At 39.8% G+C, this 19,836-nt stretch overlaps 1 protein-coding gene across 3 annotated transcripts in view; it reads left to right on the top strand.

The window, feature by feature from the left end:
• LOC131320820 (uncharacterized WD repeat-containing protein C2A9.03-like) overlaps window positions 1–19,836 on the top strand; it is a 139,299-nt gene that overhangs the window by 102,378 nt on the left and 17,085 nt on the right. Inside the window, exons 12-16 of one of the 3 annotated variants that reach the window (XM_058351695.1) lie at window positions 7,813–8,193; window positions 9,498–9,776; window positions 13,926–14,003; window positions 16,020–16,187; window positions 16,292–16,378. In XM_058351695.1, the coding sequence (XP_058207678.1) occupies window positions 7,813–8,193; window positions 9,498–9,776; window positions 13,926–14,003; window positions 16,020–16,187; window positions 16,292–16,378 (993 nt within the window). Of the gene's footprint in view, window positions 1–7,812; window positions 8,194–9,497; window positions 9,777–13,925; window positions 14,016–16,019; window positions 16,188–16,291; window positions 16,379–19,836 lie in introns of all 3 variants that reach the window. The other 2 variants (XM_058351696.1, XM_058351697.1) reach the window with 2 other exon arrangements.

Below are 19,836 nucleotides of genomic sequence, written 5' to 3'. Positions count from 1 at the left end.
AAGCGCTCAAGCACTTTAAGAACATAAGACTTCTGATTCAAAAATAGTTTGCCAGCTACTCGATCTCTGCAAATCTCCATACCCAAAATGCATTTTGCCGCACCCAAATCTTTCATCTCAAATTCACCACCTAACTGTTGTTTCAACCTGTTGATTTCTGATACACTCTTGGCAGCAATAAGCATATCATCAACATACAACAGTAGATAAACAAATGAACCATCTGGAAGTTTTTGAAAATACACACAACTGTCATACTCACTCCTAGAATATGACTGGCTTATCATAAAAGTATCAAACCGCTTATACCACTGCCTAGGGGATTGTTTGAAGCCATACAAAGATTTACGTAGTAAACAAACGTGATCCTCCTTACCAGAAATAACAAATTCCTCAGGCTGACGCATATAAATCTGTTCCTCAAGCTCGCCGTGCAAAAACGCAGTTTTGACATCAAGTTGCTCTAACTCAAGATCATAATATGCAACAATAGCAAGTAAAGTGCGAATGGAACTATGTTTTACAACTGGTGAAAATACCTCATTGTAGTCAACACCCTCCTTCTGGCTGTATCCTTTTGCCACTAGCCGAGCTTTGAACCGAGCATCTTCTACCTCTGGAATACCTGGTTTGCGCTTGAAGACCCACTTGCATCCAACAATCCTCTTCCCTTTCAACGGTTCTACTAACTCCCATGTCTGATTCTTCTGAAGAGACTCAATCTCCTCATTCATAGCAACAAACCACTGTGCAGACTCAGTGCTCGAAACAGCTTCCGTATAGCTGGAAGTCTCTTCATACTCAACTGTCTCAGCAACTGATAAAGCATAGGCCACCATCTCAGAATAAGCCGAATACCTTTCAGGAGGCCGAATCTCCCTCCTTGGCCTATCTTTAGCAATAGTGCGTGGTTGCTCAACTAATGCATCAACCTCTGTGTCTGAACTCTTGAACTCCTCTTCAATTGGCTGTTCAATATGCTTCTTCCCTGAGTCGGAAGAGTCACTCAAAAACTCCACCTGCTTTCGAACACTCTGTTCTTGAACTGTATCATCAACTTGCTTAGACCCCTTAATCAGATAATTTTCATCAAAAGTCACATCCCTACTGATCAAAAACTTCAAATCATCAGAGCACCATAACCTATACCCTTTGACACCTGCTGCATAACCCAAGAAAATACACTTCTTGGCCCGTGACTCCAATTTACCCTCATTCACATGAGCGTAAGCTGGACACCCAAAAACACGCAACACAGAATAATCAGCTGGATGACCTGACCATACCTCAAACGGAGTCTTACACTCAATAGCAGTTGACGGAGACCTATTCACCAAATAGCATGTTGTGGAAACGGCTTCAGCCCAAAATTCTTTGCCCAATCCGGAATTGGACAACATACAACGTGCCTTCTCCAAAAGAGTCCTGTTCATTCGTTCAGCCACACCATTTTGCTGAGGGGTTTTTCTCACTGTGTGATGCCTCACAATGCCCTCATCATTGCAAAATCTATCAAACTCGCCAAGACAAAACTCCATACCATTATCAGTTCTCAAACGTTTTATTTTCTTACCAGTCTGATTCTCAATCAAAGTTTTAAACTGTTTGAATGTATTAAAGGCGTCACTCTTATGTTTCAACATATACACCCAAACCTTACGAGAGAAATCATCTATAATACCCATAAAATATCGAAAACCACCTTTAGAAGTTACCTCTGCGGGACCCCAAAGATCCGAGTGAAAATAATCCACCGTGCCTTTGGTGCGATGAACAGCTGTACTGAATTTTACCATGCACTGCTTGCCGTAGACACAATGCTCACAGAAATCCAGCTTCTCAATTTTCTGGCCACATAGCAAACCCTGTTTGCTCAAAACTGTCATCCCCCTCTCGCTCATATGCCCAAGGCGCATATGCCACAAACGAGTCAAGTCTGAATCTGAAACCTTGGATGAAGCAACCGTTGCTGCAGTACCTAAAATTGTACTGTCCTGGAGTGTATAGAGGTTACCACGCTTCTGACCTTTCATCAGTACTAGTGCACCCCTTGAGACTTTCAAAACTCCACCTTCACCGAGGAATTTGCAACCATGAGAATCAAGAGCACCCAGGGATATAAGATTTTTCTTCAAATCCGGAACATGTCGAACCTCAGATAAAGTCCTAACAATACCGTCATGCATCCTAAGCTGAATCGTTCCTGAACCAACAGTCTTACAGGCCATGTTGTTGCCCATCAAAACTGTACCACCATTGACCGCCTCATAAGTAGAAAACCACTCTCTATGCGGACACATACTATATGAACATCCATAATCTAGAACCCACTCGGTATTAGAGCGAGAATCGCCCTCTGTAACTGATAACACATTATCTGACTCATCTGAACTTTCAGCAATTCCAGCAATTACTTTACCCCCTTTCTGGTCTTCTTTTTCCTTCTCCTTGAGTTTGAGTTTTAAACAGTCACTTTTCCAGTGCCCGGGTTTCTTGCGATAATTGCACTTTCCCTTCTTCTTACCTGATGATCTGGATCTTCTCCTATTACTTGACTCCACCCTTTCTGTTGTTCTTCCCCTAACAAACAAACCCTCCGCATGTGCATCACCCTCACCTGACACTTTTTTCCTCAATTCTTTCGAATATAGGCTGGCCTTAACATCCTCCATGGATATCGTGTCTTTGCCATACAATAGGGTTGTAACAAAGTGCTCATACGAAAGTGGTAAAGAACATAGCAAAATTAGGGCTTGGTCCTCATCCTCAATTTTACTATCAATATTTTTCAGATCCATAATAATACGGTTGAACTCGTCTAAATGACCTTTAACAGGTATACCTTCTCGCATACGAAACGTATAAAGACGTTGTTTGAGATATAACCTGTTGGTAAGCGACTTCGTCATATATATGCCTTCCAACTTCAGCCAAATTCCTACTGCTGAAGTTTCTTCTTCCACCTCGCGAAGAACGTCATCTGCCAGACTCAACTGAATAGAACTCAAAGCTTTGGCATCCTTATCATCCCAATCGTCCTCTTTGATTCCAGAACTAGTCTTACCTGACAAAGCCTTGTGCAATCCTTGTTGAGTTAACAAAGCCTTCATCTTTACTCTCCAAAGACTGAAACTGCTGCTCTGCCCATCAAACTTCGCAATCTCGAATTTAGCCGCCATAGCCACAATTGGAAACGAAACCCTAGTTTTTGCAACCTAAAGCTTTGATACCAGTTTGTTGTAACGAACGCTATGAATCTAAGCTAAGAACGAGAAATTGAAAACTAAATAAGAAATCACAAAGACACAAGATGTACGTGGTTCCCCAAGATGGGTACGTCCACGGGCGAGGAGAGAGAGGATTCACTAACCAACGTGAAGAAGAGATACAAAGAGCCGGCTATAATCCGTAACTCTAAAAAGGCCACAATATGAAAGCCCAAAAAGATAATTCCTAGAAGTCCCCCAAAAGCCCTATTTATAATAAGTTACAAAAACGGGAACAACATAATTAACCAATGTGGGACTAAGAATACAAAGCATTCCTAACAGGTATTTCCCTTCCAATTCCATCATAGGATTTTGGCAAATTCGTGATTGGGGTGCGTGAGTTGGTGAGGCAACGTGCTTCAGGGGCATTTGAAAGTTATTTACAAATTTGTAGCTACTAGTGCTATGCCAATCGGAGTCTTCGGTCGCTATCAACTGCCCAATTCAACTATTTCTATCGTTGACAATCCATCCTTCCCCAATGCTCCTAAACAACATCATCAATGTTGAAGAATGCCATTTGCGGGCTGTGATAAGTATATCATCTCCACATACGTTAATTTATTATTTCTCATGTTTACTAGTCTAAACAAAATTTTCATATTGGCAGGTATATTGCATTTAGCAATATTTATCACTTTTACGATTTTATCAATCGGCACATTTCCATTTTTCCATGCCTAGTAAATTTATCAATTTGAACAAATGTATAATAATACAACAATTTACCAATTTTCTCTGATTTCAAATTTGAGAAATTTCTCAATTCGACATGTATATTACTTTTAGCAACATGATAACTTTTTGTGGTGATCAACCCAATATGTTAAACTATCCTATTTCTCTATTTAATAATCTCATAAAAAATATTTCTGATAATACACTATGTTTACTGACGTGATAAACTTTTCATTAAGTACAAATTAATATTCTTATAATTTTATCAGTTCACACTTTCAAATTTTTACATGCATAATTTAATGTTACGACCCAAAACCGATCCTGGAAAACATGCATAATTTAATGTCACGACCCAAAACCGATCCTGAAAGTCGTGACCTGCTAAGCAGGTGTTAAGTTGCCGAAGGCTTGCTCATCTTCTAGTTTAGGAATTTGTCGCATCATCGTCATTTTAAACCATATAAACAAAAGTATGCGGAAGCGTATAATAAATAACATAATCCCAGAGTTTCTAAGTGTACAAGCATAATAATTACAAACCATTAAACAACACATGATTCTCTACGTAGAACAAACGAGCATTGAGCAGTCGATGACCATACATGCTATTCCCTGGAAAAAGAAGAAGAAATATTTGAATAAGCGGAAGCTCGTGTGAAATACGTAACCTAGGTTACAAGTTTGACCATGGAAATATTTTTACATTGTATCATGCTTCACTTTCAATACGAGTAAGATAGGATCAAATCATCAAATGCAATATTAACATCAGATATTTTCTTATCTTTCGTAAAAGTCCAAGGAGTAGGACCATTCATCATTCCATAGAAATCAAAGTACTATTATTGTTCGACAGCCTTGCTAGACATCATGGGGAGCGACCCCTAGGTCAGATAGAGACCCACGATATTGATACCACTTATGGTGCCTAGCCTGCACCCATCCCTTAATTACTTCCTTATGTCACTAGCTTCTTTACTGTCCTCTAGGACTCGGGATACCGTACGAACATAACATAAAAATATGTCTGAGCAATCCATAAAGTTCATGTCCCAAATCATATATACTCCATGGTCCACATTAAGCCATAATAAAACACACGTGGATAGACCACTCTCTGATAATTCATGGTTTGCCAAAAACAAGAAGTTCCATAGATAAGCACATGTTTCACATTTTCCAGCATTTGAAATCAAATAGCATTTCGCATCAAAACATTTAAATAAAATGCATGCAACCAAGAGATTGTGTAACTCACCTAAATGTAGCATGTATCTACCACACGATCTCGTTATTCCTCTGTACTAGCACCTAACACATAATTATATTAATGTCAAATAAGTGTCGCGGTACAGAACCTATAGATACCCCATCTAAAAAAAATATAAGATTACAAGTTCACACAGTTCTTGGTGTCCAACTAAACTTGGAACGTAAGCCCAACACTTTATGTTTAAAAAGTAGAGATAATTTTCCATTAATTCCGTAGTCAAAATACAGTAGGAACCCTCGAGAATATGTAAAAACCCTTTGAGTTAAAGTGCCGCACGGTGGAACCGTAATGCCGCGCAGTGGTTCGTTAAGTTGATGCATATTTTCCAAAAGCTGCCGTTTCAAACCCAGTTCGACTTTACTGGAAAATAAGCAACTTGATTCTGCGATTTAGATATCCTGTAAAATAATTGAAACAAGTATCCAAAAAACGATACGGTACTTGAAAGTTAATACGATTCGACGCGACCACAGTATCCATACTAGTAAATTGAAAAGTACAGAAAGAATTACAGAGAGTTTATGTTGAGTTTTAGTGAAACCGGATCGAAAACGAAGCGCCGCGGTCGTCGAAATGCTCTGTCAAAGAACAGGGGAAGTGATTTGCCTTTTCTCCTAATTCTAATGTAGTCAACATTCCTAATCTAATAAAACATTATTATACCCATATCGGTGAGTTAATAAGTGAAGCTGGACCATGATTCCTCTTTAGCATGCCACGTTTTACTAGCAGGTGCCACGTCACGACACGTGGCACCCGCATCCGATCGTCACCGCTTCGGCCCGTTCGCATACAAATTCCGGTCTCCGAAAATTCTAAATGTTAAATTTCTTGGAGGGTTCCAACCTAAAATCAATTGGCGATAGGTGAAGTAATTAGAATTTATTAACTAAATTTGGGTGGCTTAGATGAGCAATGTGGGACAAGTTTAACACCCCCTCTCACGTGTAGCCCGGATGCACGTGGAGGTGACTGACTGACTCGGGCGACAGAGATGACAGAGACTTTTCTACGAGAGGTGAGGCCATCCAAGACCCAGTTCTGATACCATGTTAAATTTCTTGGAGGTTTCCAATCTAAAACCAATTGGCGATAGGTGGAGTAACCTCTAGAATTTATTAACTAAGCTTAGGTGGCTTAGATGAGTGATGTGGGACAAGTTTAACACTAAAAAATTCAACATATACTAATAAAAATACGAGGATCATCGTTGTGGTGTCCGATTTTTAAGGAAAAATCCCTACTTCGCATAACTCATACCATGTATCAGATGTAACTCAACTGTTCTATAGTATTTACATAATTAAATTAGGATTCATTCGTTATACTGACCACGATTCACTTCGCGTAGTCCATCTTATTATTATAATTTAAATTAAAGTGTCGAGTTTCTATTCAGATCACGTGACTAAAATATCAAGAGTCGGGATTTTACATTTAATTTCGGGTAAGTTCATCAATTTTGATTTTCGCATGTACATTAAATTTGTTCATATTTTCTCTTTCTATAATTTTATCAGTTTGTACAATTTTTGGTTTTACATGCGAAGTAAAATTCTAATTTTGCTATAGTTTACAAATTTGTTCTTTTGAGTAATTTTTTTTATTTTCTGTGGTAATAGATTTCTCTTCAGTCCAATTAGGACTAGATAGTCCCCCTTAGGCCTTACAAATGCAGGCATGAAATGCGATCTGTTACAGTACTGATCACGTTAAAATGGTTGGTTCTTGTCAGAATATGCATTAAAAAAACTCGTTGATCGATAGTCATTGCGTATCTAATTTTTTATTAAATGGAATGGGCGATAAGTCCTACTTGGATGACATACTAAAAAAATTGAATGCCAAGAAATTACATCTAAATTTGGAGCTACTAGTGCTATGCCAATCGGAGTCGTCGGTCCGACTGCCCAATTCTTTCTATCGTTGGCATTCCGTCCTTCCCAAATGCTCTTAAACAACATCATCAATGTTGAAGAATGCCATTTGCGGGATGTGATAAGTATATCATCTCCGCATTCGTTAATTTATTATTACTCATGTTTACTAGTCTAAACAAAATTTTTATATTGGTAGGTATATTGCATTTAGCAATATCTATCACTTTTATGATTTTTTCAGTCTGCGCTTTTTCCTTTTTCCATGCCTAGTAAATTTATCAATTTGGACAAATGTATACTAGCTAATACGACAATTTACCAACTTTCTCTGATTTCAAATTTGAGAAATTTCTCAATTCGGCATGTATATTATTTTTAGCAACATGATCACTTTTTGTGGTGATCAACCCAATATGTTAAACTATCCTATTTCTCTATTCCAAGAGAAAGGTGATCAGATTAAAATGGCCCAGTCATTCATATTGCATGGTGTGTCTGAGTATCCAATTCCAAGAGCTCTTACAAAAATTGGAATTTAGAAGAATGAAAGGTGATCGGATTTAGTCAACATGTCTTCCATAGCTCTCCAAGCTTTGAGACTCAAATCTCGTGCTTATGAGCATATATGGATGGGTTTTAGTTGGAGCTTGATTGGACCTAATTAATTACTATTCAATCACTAATGAATGTTTTGTCAACAATTTTGCAGGTTGCTTTTCCTGTCCTGCAAAATTTGTATTTTCATAATTTAGATAAGATAACAAGGATTTGGGACAACCAACCACTCTCAGAACCAGAAAAAGAAGCTAAATCCTTCTGGCAACTTATGAAGATTAATGTTTGTTATTGTAACCAATTGGAGAATGTGTTGCCCTGCTATATGCTTCCTCAGTTAAAGAATCTGCAAGAACTCAGTATGTGGAATTGTACGAAGGTGGAGGTGATAATCTCAAACCATCCGAAGGAGAAAGAAGCCACCAACAACAATGATACCATTCGGTTCCCTCAGTTTAAGACTCTTCAACTCGGGGATTTGCCTAATCTCAAAAGTTTCATATGTTGTGAAACGCAACTCTTGTTCTCCAACAAGGTACAAATTAAGGCCTTCACCCTTTTCACTTAATCCTGTAGTTTCATCGCAATTAGAAAAAGAGTAGTTGATCCGCAATTAATTGAGATTACCAAATTTATTGGGCAAATTAGTTTGTCGTCTAAACTTAACAGATGGCCCAAAACTATCTTCGGAAATTTTGCCGAGTCAATGAATCCGTATATCAATTTAATAACTACATTTGTCTCTACATTGCTATTTGGTGTGGATTATTTTTACAAATTTGAAAAGTAGCCCTACGGTTATCACAGGCCAATTCCACCTTACGTACGTATAAGGTAAACCAACAAAACCAGCAAAATGTCAAAAATTAATTCTGAACTGGAATATTAAAGTTTCCGGAAATTAGAACTGCTAAAGAAACCAAACTACTCGAGTGTGATCTCATGTTCATTTGTTAAAAACTTATTCAAGATTGGTTTGTTTATGTAACAAATCAAGCTTGAACTTTTTTTTCGAAAGTCGTTAAGGTTTCAAAAAAAGCGCTTGAACAAGCTACTACTTGTTTCGTTCGTCTAATTATGTATAAACAAATATAAGCTACTCAAGATCATCTCGTGTTTGGCTTGATTAAAACTCAATTGCTATGTGATTAGGGTTAATTCGTTTTTCAGAAAAAATAGAGACGAGGAGAGAAGAAAGAAGGCTTTCTTTTAATCGGCGAAAAAGAGAGAAGATGTGCACTCCATTGTTTCTTCGATTATAGTGCACTGGTGTGACTCCCATGATTTTTTCTCGCGTTGAGGTTTTTCGGCCGCATATATCTATGTGTCTTTTGTGTTTCTATTTCATAGGCACTATTTTCATTTGCCATGCGATTTCTGTGATCAATAGTTTTCAAGTTCCGCAGGGGCTAGAACTATACAATTATTCTTATGATCTATCCCTGGGTGTAGGCTAGAACTATAGAATTTTATCCCAAGGACGGGGGAGTTTCAAGTTTTTACATGCATAATTTAATTTCGGTAAATTTATCAATTATTAATATTTTCCCTTTATGTAGTTTCATTAATTGCAATTAGAAAAACAGAAGTTGATCAATCTGATTTTTATCAGAGTAAAAAATATAAAATGCACACATGGGCCTAAACAATGGTGCATAACTATTTTGAAATTGTGTGTAAAGGTTTTCTCAAACAATGAGCTGATTTCCTTATCAAAAAAAAGAAAAAAAGAGCTGATTTATTCATTTTGCAGTGTAACAGTTGTTTGATAATGTTTGGCGAGTAACCTTTCCATGGAGTACTAGTCCCTAATGATTCCTACGTTAAACTACTTTTTAGGTTATTTTCCCCGTGTTGAAGAAATTGAGCATTCAAAAGGTGCATAAAATAATTGAGATTTGGGACAAGCAATCAATAGCAGTCTTAGAAGAACAAGGGTCTTTCTGCCAACTGACGGATTTGGATGTCTCCGAATGCGAGAAACTGATGCATGTGTTTCCTTTCAAAATGCATTCACCATTAAAGAATCTGAAGGTACTACGCGTGAGTGATTGTCCAACCATGGAGGGAATAGTTGAATTTGAGGGAGAGATAGATGAAGATGGACTCAAAAATGAGGTATGTTTTAGCGAATTGAGTTCCTTGGAATTGTCCAATCTACCAAACCTTAAAAGCTTCTGTACTAAATTGGGGAAGGTGGACACAACTGAAGGCAACTCTACTATCCATGCACTACCTTTATTCAACAGAAAGGTACATTTGCTTTGTCATTATCCTTCTTAGATAGATTATGCTTTTTCGCTTTAAAAATTATCATTATCCTCTCTCTCACACACACTTGTATAGAGGCCACACCACGAATGTAGTGAATGGTTCCCGGCCAGTAGGCTTTGTTCTTCTTCTTTTAGTGCCCTTGCTCTCTAATGTCATCGGAGCCCCTTCCGCCATTATTTTTCTCCTTTTCAAGTGAAAATGGCTTTTTTTGAATAATTTTTTAATTTTATGTAGTAACAGATTTCTCTTCAGCCTGATGTAGACTATATAGTCCCCTTGCGAACAGTGATCACTTTAAATTGGTTCTTGTCTGAGTATGCATTAAAAAACCTTGTTGATCGATATTCATTGCGTATCTAATTTTTACTAAACGGAAGGGGCGACAAGTATTAGTTGGAAGACATACTAAAAATATTGAATGTCATGGAATTTTGTGAGCGGTGCTTAAACAAATAGCTAAGAACATCTCCAATAAGCTCAATAAATTTGGAGCTACTAGTGCTATGCCAATCGGAGTCTTCAGTCGCTGCCGATTGCCCAAATCAACTATTTCTATCGTCGAAGTCCATCCTTCCCCAATGCTCCTAACAACATCATTTTTTTTTGAAACAGCAAAATTTTTTATTTACGATAAACTCGACAATGGGTACATCAAGGAAAAAGAAGAGAGAAAAAGAAAAGGGAAAAGAAAGAGTGAAGAGAAGGGGGGAGGGGAGGGAAACTTCCAACAAAGAGTTGAGAAGAAACATACACCAAACTACCGATGCCAACAACAAAAGAACATCCAATCAAAACATGACACCAGTATTCCTCCCATGTATCTGCATCCTCATCCCATTCTTCCATTTGAGCTGGCAGCAGGTGGGGTAATCAGTGGATTGATTGGAAACTAATTTGTGAGGCTTGAACCAGTTAAAAAAAAAAAAAATTTCTTCGACAGACTCCTCTCAGGACAGATCATGATCAACATATCTGCATCATTCGACACCATATATGAACACCTCCTTATGCATATTTTAATCTCAAAGGCAGCATCATCATGTAGCAAGTATCCAATCAATCCCAAAAGATCTCCTAACAACATCCTTAATGTTGAAGAACGCCATTTTCAAGTTGTGAAAAGTATATCATCCCCATGTATTAATTTATTATTCTCCATGTTTACTAGTCTAACAAAATTTTCTTTTGGTAGGTATAATGCATTTAGCAATATTTCTCACTTTTACAATTTTATCAGTCCGCACTTTATCATTTTTCCATGCCTAGTAAATTTATCAATTTGGACAAATGTATAATACCTATAATACGACAATTTACCATTTTTCTCTAATTTCAAATTTGAGAAATTTCTCAATTCGGCATGTATATTACTTTTAGCAGCATGATCACTTTTAGAGGTTTGTTGGTTCGCACTTTTAATTTTACGTGCTTGGTAAATTTATTAATTTTGGCAAACTTGTCAATTTTCATTAGTTTGTCCAACCCAGAATGTTAAACTATCATATTTCTCTATTTACTAATCTCATGGAAAAATTATCTGCTTTGTGATTTTATCAGTTTGCACTCTCTGATTTTTACATGCTTAGAGATGGGTTTTAGAGCTTGATTGGACCTCATTATTAGGTGGTGTTCCACTTTTAAAAAAGTACTCTTTTTTTTCAAACAAAGGTATTTTCAAACTTAAATGAAATGAAAATGGAAAATATTTTTTCAATTTTTTTTGCACCGTTTAAAAGATCTTAATGAGATCTATCAAACAAGATTTATATTGATAGGAAAACTATTTGCGTAAACACATGATTTTTAAGTTTGAAATTATCTTCTTTTTTAAAAAGTACTTTTTCTATGAAAGTGGAACACCCACTTATCCAATCACTAATGAACATTGGGTAAACAACTTTGCAGGTTGCTTTTCCTGTCCTGGAAAGTTTAAAATTTGAAGATTTATATAATATAACGAGGATTTGGGACAACCAACCACTCTCAGAACCAGAAAAAGAAGCTAAATCCTTCTGCCAACTTATGAAGATTGATGTTGATGGTTGTGACCAATTGGAGTATGTATTCCCCTTGTATATGCTAGCTCAGTTAAAAAATTTGCAAAGACTCCATGTAGTGGATTGTACGAAGATGGAGGTGATAATCTCAAACAACCCGAAGGAGAAAGAAGCCACCAACAACAATGATACCATTCGGTTCCCTCAGTTAAAGACCGTGTCGTTTTGGTGCTTGCCTAATCTCAAAAGTTTCGTATGTAGTGAAACGCAATTCTTCTTCTCCAACAAGGTACAAATCAAGCTCTTTACCCTTTTTTTCTTAATTAATTAATCATGGTCACGGAAAGCACATAAAAGTGGGCACAATCCTGTAGTTACATTGCAATTAAAAAATTAAGACTTGATCCGCAATTGAGATTCCCAAATTTAGGCAAATTAGTTTATCTAATAAACTTTTTTTTTTTTTCTTTTTCGGCAAAAGGAAAATTTTTATTGAGCTCGACAAGGGTACATCGAGAGAGAAGGCCACATAGGTCCCACCCCAAAAAAAGAGCAGGAGACCAAATGGCAAAGAGGAAACGAAAAAAAACAAAGGGGACACTTCCAACAGGTCAGTTGGAGGTGCAAAACATAGAAATCACAACACTCCCAAAATTCTACAGTCAAATCCTCTTACGCCTTATCACCTCTATGCCCCTTAATCTAATAAACTTAACTGGAATATTAAAGTAGTCCTATGGTTGTCACATACCAATTCCACCATACGTAAAAGGTAAACCAACAGAATGTCAAAAACTACTGAAATGGACTAATAAAGTTTTTGGTAATTAGGATGGCTAAAGAAACCAAGCTACTTGTGTTTGAGGTCGTTTTCGTTCGTTAAACGGTTGTTCAAGATTGATTTGTTACATAAACAAATCAAGCTTGACATTTTTTCGAAAGACATTTTGGTTTTAAACCATGCTTGAACACGCTAGTACTTGTTTCGTTTGTCTAATTATGTATAAAAAAATTTAAACTACTCTAGATCGGCTTGTGTTTGGTTTGATTAAAACTCGTTTGAGATCGATTTGTCTCATAACTTAGCTGCGCTCGAACATATTTTTGAAATTCGTTAAGTTTTAAAACCATAAACCACCTATTCGATCATTTTGCTTGTTTATCACCCCAACCTGAAATGATTTTTACTGATGGGCACGGAGTTCCCTCATGAATTTGGTTACACAATGGCACTCTCTGTGACCAATTTAAAAATAGATTTTTAGGCACGATGTCGAATGCCATAAAAAAAACTTAATTGAAAACCTCCTTAACGCCAATTAGTTGTTGGAGAAATGGTGGCGAAACAGTCCCATGAGTGGTATTAGAGCCTGAAAGTCATGGGTTCGAATCGCGGGGGTGTTATCATGACAGATGGATTGTTGGGCCCAGAGTGCCTAGCCCCATGGAGTGGTTTGCATGATGCCCACTCCCTGCAACCGCTCTAAAAACGTACAAGCGGGTAAGATATTGAATGCCATAAATTAAAAAAAAAACTAATTAAAGCTCTCTCTAACTCACATAAATTGGGTTTATGAGAGATGAGGAGAACAGTCTGTGTTAAAGGTGCAAATAATAAAAGTTATCTCTCTCTCTCTAACAGCTTAATCTTTTAGATAAATTGGTGGTTAACAATTTAATAATTTGACAATTACAATTTCGTGCTTATAATAACTCCACGAGGTTATTTTTTCTCCTATATATAGGTTTTGTATTTGTCCGCGTCCATATAATATAGCGAATGGCTTTATCGTGGGGGTACAATATATATCCATTTTGTTGTAATCTGTTGACAAATGGTGAAGTGGATCGACCTTTAATTAGCTACTAGCTCCTGGGTCCTATTAGATGAACATATATGCCTCAATAGTCGTCAGAAACGTTAATTCCAATTATCATAAATGATTCAATTAATTATTGATTGACGATAAGCTAGATAACATCAATGTTGCTGCAGGATGCATTCCCAGTGTTGGAGGAAATATATCTCGATGAAGATTCAGAGATTTTGCGAGACGGGACTTATACGAAAGAGGTATCCATGCAAGTTAGGATTTTTAAATTGTTCTTGTGTCACTTAATAAACAATTGTCTCTGAATATTTATCAGAAATTATTCAACTGATGCTTCAAATTTTTTAATATTTTTTTTAGTTTCTAAGTTTTTCAGTTTCTTTGGATTAGGAATGTAGCACAAGTAGCAAAGAAAGTGACCCTAATGGTGAAGAACTTGATGAAGATTTAGAGACTCCCAAGGCCGGATTAGATGATAGACGAGAGAAGCATGTGCTTCGAGCCCTAAAAAAAGGCTAAAAATGAGTGTCCAAAAAATTCTTGGACCCCTATATATATGTATGTATATATGCCCCCCTCAAAAAATTGCTCTAAATGTCCTTTACACAAAATAGGTCCAACGGTGGAATACACTGATTATCAACTCCCATAAGCCTTAACCCATTAGGGTACGTTTGGTTCGATAGAATGGATTAGACAATGGAATGGAATTGACAATGCATGGAATGGAATTGAGAAGATTAATTTTCAAATGATGAATTTTGAGATATTGTAATCGTTGCATTTTGTTAGGATAACTATTTATATATCTACCTAATAAAACACAATGGTGTGGGCCTCCACACAAGACAAGTTGATCCAAGGGTTGAGATTGATTTGATCCAAGGGCTGATGTGTGCTTTCCAACTCTCTTAAGAAAACACTCATACTCTCACAAATATATTACAAAAATGCCATCAAAGGGTGGGTAGTGCCGTAGGCACGGGTAAACACTAGTCTACATAATAAGGGAGAACGGTTTTTGAATCTTATCTCTCTATAAATCATAACCATTTATTTGCTCCATAAATCCTGCAGCTCTCCTTCTCTCTCTCTTTCAAATAATATTAATTGCACAGTTGTCACTAATTAGATCTCACGTTGCGACGTGCCTGAAGGCATAGGCAAACTTTATATAATACGCTAGGACGGTTTTTGAAACTTATGTCTACATAAATCCGATGGTTCAAAGTTATCCCATAAATTCTACGGCGGTGACCAAAGAATCCTAGGGCTAGAAATATAGGAGTATTTAGATAGAAAGAATGAAAGTCATCTCTCTCTCACACACTTATCCAACGCTGCTCTCTTTCTACAAGCAACAAAGGTTCTCAATTTTTTTTTTTTTTTTTTTGGAGAAAAGCTTTGGTGGGGTTGTTGATTTGTGTTTGAGGGTTTGCAAAATTTTATTCTTCCCAGACACAAACCCTTTTTCAATATGTAGGTTTACCCTTTCGTAATCCTTACATGTGAGAGCACCATAGGCTTTGTTTTGATCTTTTTTTAATGTTCAATTTTTTGTTGGTCTAATGAATTTGCTTAAATCTTTAATTGTAACCACTACCATTATAGCTAATACATATGTTTGTCAGGGGCTTTCATCAGAAAAAGAAATTTGCTTAAAAAGTGGATACTCCAATTTTTATTGTTAGTATATGATCTTAGACCAAGTTTCTAGCCGTGATCCCTGCTCCTCCCTTTAGCTTTCCTTCTAGGTAACATAAGCATGTTGATATTGTGTTCATATGATTTAGGGTCTTGCGAAGTGTCTCCATTGTGTCACGTGTCTCCGAAGTTTCTCACTCCGATACGGTGATCTCTAGAAGTGTCGGTATTACATGAAACTAAGCTACCCCTCGGTGTTAAATGAGCAGGTTTATACTTTGTTCACAGATACAGGAAGAATTCTGTTTGTACCTATTTTAAGAAAAAATCTTCCCGTAAAAATCAGCTTCGTTGGCGGGGTGGTCAATAGTTTCATAATTCATTTTAATTGTGTTCAAATCGCGTTGTGCCATGCCTTCAGGCATTGGAACTCGGTAGCTTTGGATGACTGTTGAGCACTGGAACTAGTTTTTATACACTTGACAACTGCAAATTTTACCACCTAGTGTTCGTTATTTCCTCTTTACTGGTGGTTCTGTTTGGAGTAATGTTTACATGTATTTTCAGTCAAGCTTTGGATATGAGAATGACTAATTTTTTTGGGTACTGTTTAGAACAACAAAATGGCAGACACTTCTGCTGCTCAAGCTAGGAAAGGCAAAGATATCCAAGGAATTCCTTGGGAGAGGCTTAATATCACAAGGGAAAAGTATAGGCAAACTAGGTTAGAACAGTACGAGAATTATGAGAACATCCCTCAATCTGGCAAGCGGTCAGAGAAAGTAAGCCCATTGGTCCTTTTCTCAGCTGCTGTTGCGATGCTTTTAATGTTTTGTTGCCATGACGATGTAAACTCATTAACGCCTCATGTTTCTGTTGTGAATAGGATTGCAATGTCACAATGAAAGGGGGTATGTATTATGAGTTCAGACGTAATTCAAGATCTGTGAAATCAACGATACCTCATCTCCAGGTTGGATGACATTCTCTTTTTCAGTTTTGGTCTCAGCTACAGTATTTGATTGTATTTGATTATTTTCTCTCCGACTATAAGGCTCCATATTGCTTTTACAAACTATTCTTCTATTTTAGAGTTGCAAAACGTTCATCACGTTTGGAATGTGACCAGAAATGGTATTTAAATGACGAATAGCTCCCTAGCTTTAGGTGCCATCTGTGCAATGTGCCAAACCTTTGGTTGTCCGCTTCTTTTGAATTGGTTTCTGTGCAAACCAATATGTGCCCCTGTATCCCTTGTGTTTAGGGGGTGTGGAGGCTTCGGTTATGGCTTCGGTAACCTGGCCAGACCATCGTCAACCGAGGCCTCATATTGATACGGTCTGCGGGACTGTACGGGCGGGCCATAACGTATATCCTTCTATCCTCCTTCGGTATCGAGTCTCCTGTTAATGCTTCGGTGTATCACCGAAGCAGGCATTCCGTTAAGGTCTCTCGAGAAAATATAGCATGCCAAGAGGGGACCAAGAGCGATACGTGGCAGATAGGACCACCTGGGCCAGGTCTAGCCATGTGCTTCGTAACCGCCTTATCCGGTGCGTCATCTGTGATGTCATCCGAGGCGGTTACCCGAGCGTATCCTTCATGCGCTAGCTTGGAGCCTAAGTAAACCTAGGTCTATAAATACGAAGGGACTCTAACTTAAAGAGGTATGCCATCTTTCCCTAACCCTAGATCTATATCCTCCTCTGAGATCTAACTTGATCGTCGGAGGATCACTGGGCTATCCTAGCCCTAGTGACTTGTTGCAGGTTCAGAGGCGGGTGAACGGAGCAACGGAAGAGAAATACAAACTCAGGCCAAGGTCCCTCCAAATTGAACCCCTACAATTGGCGACTCTGCTGGGGATCTAGCCACCCTTTCAACTTTCACCTCTTCCCCTTTCTCTGCTCCATTGAGCATTCCTGAATCGAACATGGTCGAGATCGACGACGCGCATCACGATGGTACTGCCCACGGGCTCGGTTCCCTCGTGGATCATAACCTGGCCTCCGGTGGAGCAGCCGCCCTGGGAAAGACCCATGTAGCCGTCGGAATTGGCGCCGAAGTGTTAGTCCCAGAAGCAGGCCCATCTTCCGAGCTCCACTCCTACATCCGCCATCTTGAGCGGAAAATCGACGATCTCACTACGGTGATGGAGCGCGACAGACACGTCCGAGATGAGTTGGCGGAGATTAAACACCTCCTCCAAATCTCCCCGTCTCATTCCTCTGGGAGTCGCGGCGAAAGGAAGGACCGTCGTACCTCCCATCGTAGTCACGAAGTCGGTCACCTGCTAGAGCATAGACCCCGCCCTTCCGTCAAGGATCGTCTCGAGTCACCTAGAGCAGTGGACACTCGAGCCCCGAGGGACACATCACACAGGGACCGTTCCCGCTCCCCCGTGCAACTTCGAAGGAGACCATCGGCCTTCGAAAGGCTTGGTGCTGGGAGCGTCTCTGCCTCCTCCACTCACTCGGTCCAGGTGGGCAAGGTAGGCCGGGAATCTACCCTTACCTCACAAGGGCAGCTAGGGGAGATGACAGCCTTGTGGAGATCCAGACCAGGGGATACCGCGAGCGCTTAAAGGGCCCCGGAGCCAGAAGCTCCATCGTCACAAACCCTGCCGGCGCACACAGCAGGAGCCCGATCACCGAGCGCCTCGAGCCTTCTGCTCGGGACAGCTACCGCCACCACCGCCAGGAGCGCTTTTCCAGGAAATCGGTTAGTACTGCCCCAAATAAAAAGGAATATGAACGATTGGACGAACTTGTTCCCAAAAAGCGTACAGCGACTGAGCGTCCAGACGGCCCCGACCGTTCGATCCGACCTCATCGCTATGCACGACTTACACGACTCACGACCTCTCCTTTTACGAGAGAGATCGACTCGGTTACCCCCCCCCCCCCCCCCCCCCCCCAAAGGATTCACCCAACCCAAGTTTGCCAAATACGACGGCAAAACCGAGGCGTACACTCATTTGGTTCAGTATAAACTCGTCATGTCCCTGTTTCTTCGGAACGAACCCTTGGACGACGCCTTCTTGTGCAAAGTGTTTCCTGCAAGCCTCGGCAACCTGGGCCTCACCTGGTTCAATCAACTCCCGGCTTGGTCAATTTCTTCATTCGATTCCCTCTGCGATGCCTTCATGGTCCGATTCGTAACTAGCAACAAGCACGAGAAGGAGATCGACTCCCTCTTAGCCCTCCGCAAGAGGAACGACGAAACGCTTCGGCAGTACGCCGGCCGTTACTGAGAACTGTTCAATGAGATAGAGAGTTGCGATGGCATCATCTCTGCCCGAGGATTCAAGCTTGGTCTCACCTCCCAGGTTGAGCAAGTCTATGACGACCTCGCTTGCCATAAGCCAAACTCTATGAAGGACCTTATGACTCGTATTGAGGGCTGGTGCCAGCTCATCGAATCTAAGGCAAAGAGAGGCATCAGGAAGCCGACGAGTTCCAAGACATTAAACACCTCGATATCCACGCCGGCCCCCGCACCTGTCTCAACGCCAAAGAAACAGGTCAATACCATCAAGTAGTCGCAGAGAAGAGGACCAAAGCCAAATGACTTCAACGCCGAGAAAACCGTTTTCACCATTCCTATCTACAGGATCATTGATCAGGTGAAGGAACATCCCTTTTTCTCCTTCCCGAACCAAAAGCTAGGAATCGAAAATGGGAAAATCAAGAACCCCATCATCCGATGCAGTTACCACAACGAGCAGGGTCACTTCACCACAGCGTGCAGGGTCACTTCACCACAGCGTGCAAGCCCTTCAAGGCATACTTGGAACAGCTTGTCGCTGGTGGCCACCTCGGCAACTTCATCAATCACGAGAAGACGACGGCTCGAGCACAACGGACCAAAACAAACACCGAGGAAGAAGTCCAGATCGATAATCCATGTCATACACGGTTCCCTAAACCCCGAAGCCGGTCGCATCATCCGAGCCGACCTGAACGAAGCCTCCTCCTCCAAACAGGTCATGTTGGTCGGTCCCGAACCGAAGCGCCCCAGAACCGGTGACGGTTCCAAATGGACGATAACATTCACTGAGAAGGATCTCGACCGCATCCAGCTTCCCCACAATGACGCCCTCGTGGTCACACTACGCATCGAAACTTTCAACATCCGTCGCGTCCTCGTAGACCAGGGCAGCTCGGCCGAAGTCATGTACTACTCTCTGTTCAAGGAACTGAAGATTCCCGACATCGACCTCCGTCCGTCCAAAGTTCCTCTTATCGGCTTCAACGGAGCTCCTGTCTGGCCCATCGGCACGATTACTCTCCCTGTTCGTGCCGGCTCGGTGACTCTTGAAATGGAATTTATGATAGTTGACGTCCCTAGCCCTTACAACGCAATTGTCGGACGCACCTGGCTGCATAGGCTTAAAGCGATTGCTTCCACCTATCATCAAGTGGTCCGTTT

The sequence above is a fragment of the Rhododendron vialii genome, chromosome 3a (genome assembly GCF_030253575.1).
Source record: "Rhododendron vialii isolate Sample 1 chromosome 3a, ASM3025357v1".
NCBI lineage: Eukaryota > Viridiplantae > Streptophyta > Magnoliopsida > Ericales > Ericaceae > Rhododendron > Rhododendron vialii.
This window is presented reverse-complemented; position numbering and strand designations above follow the sequence as displayed.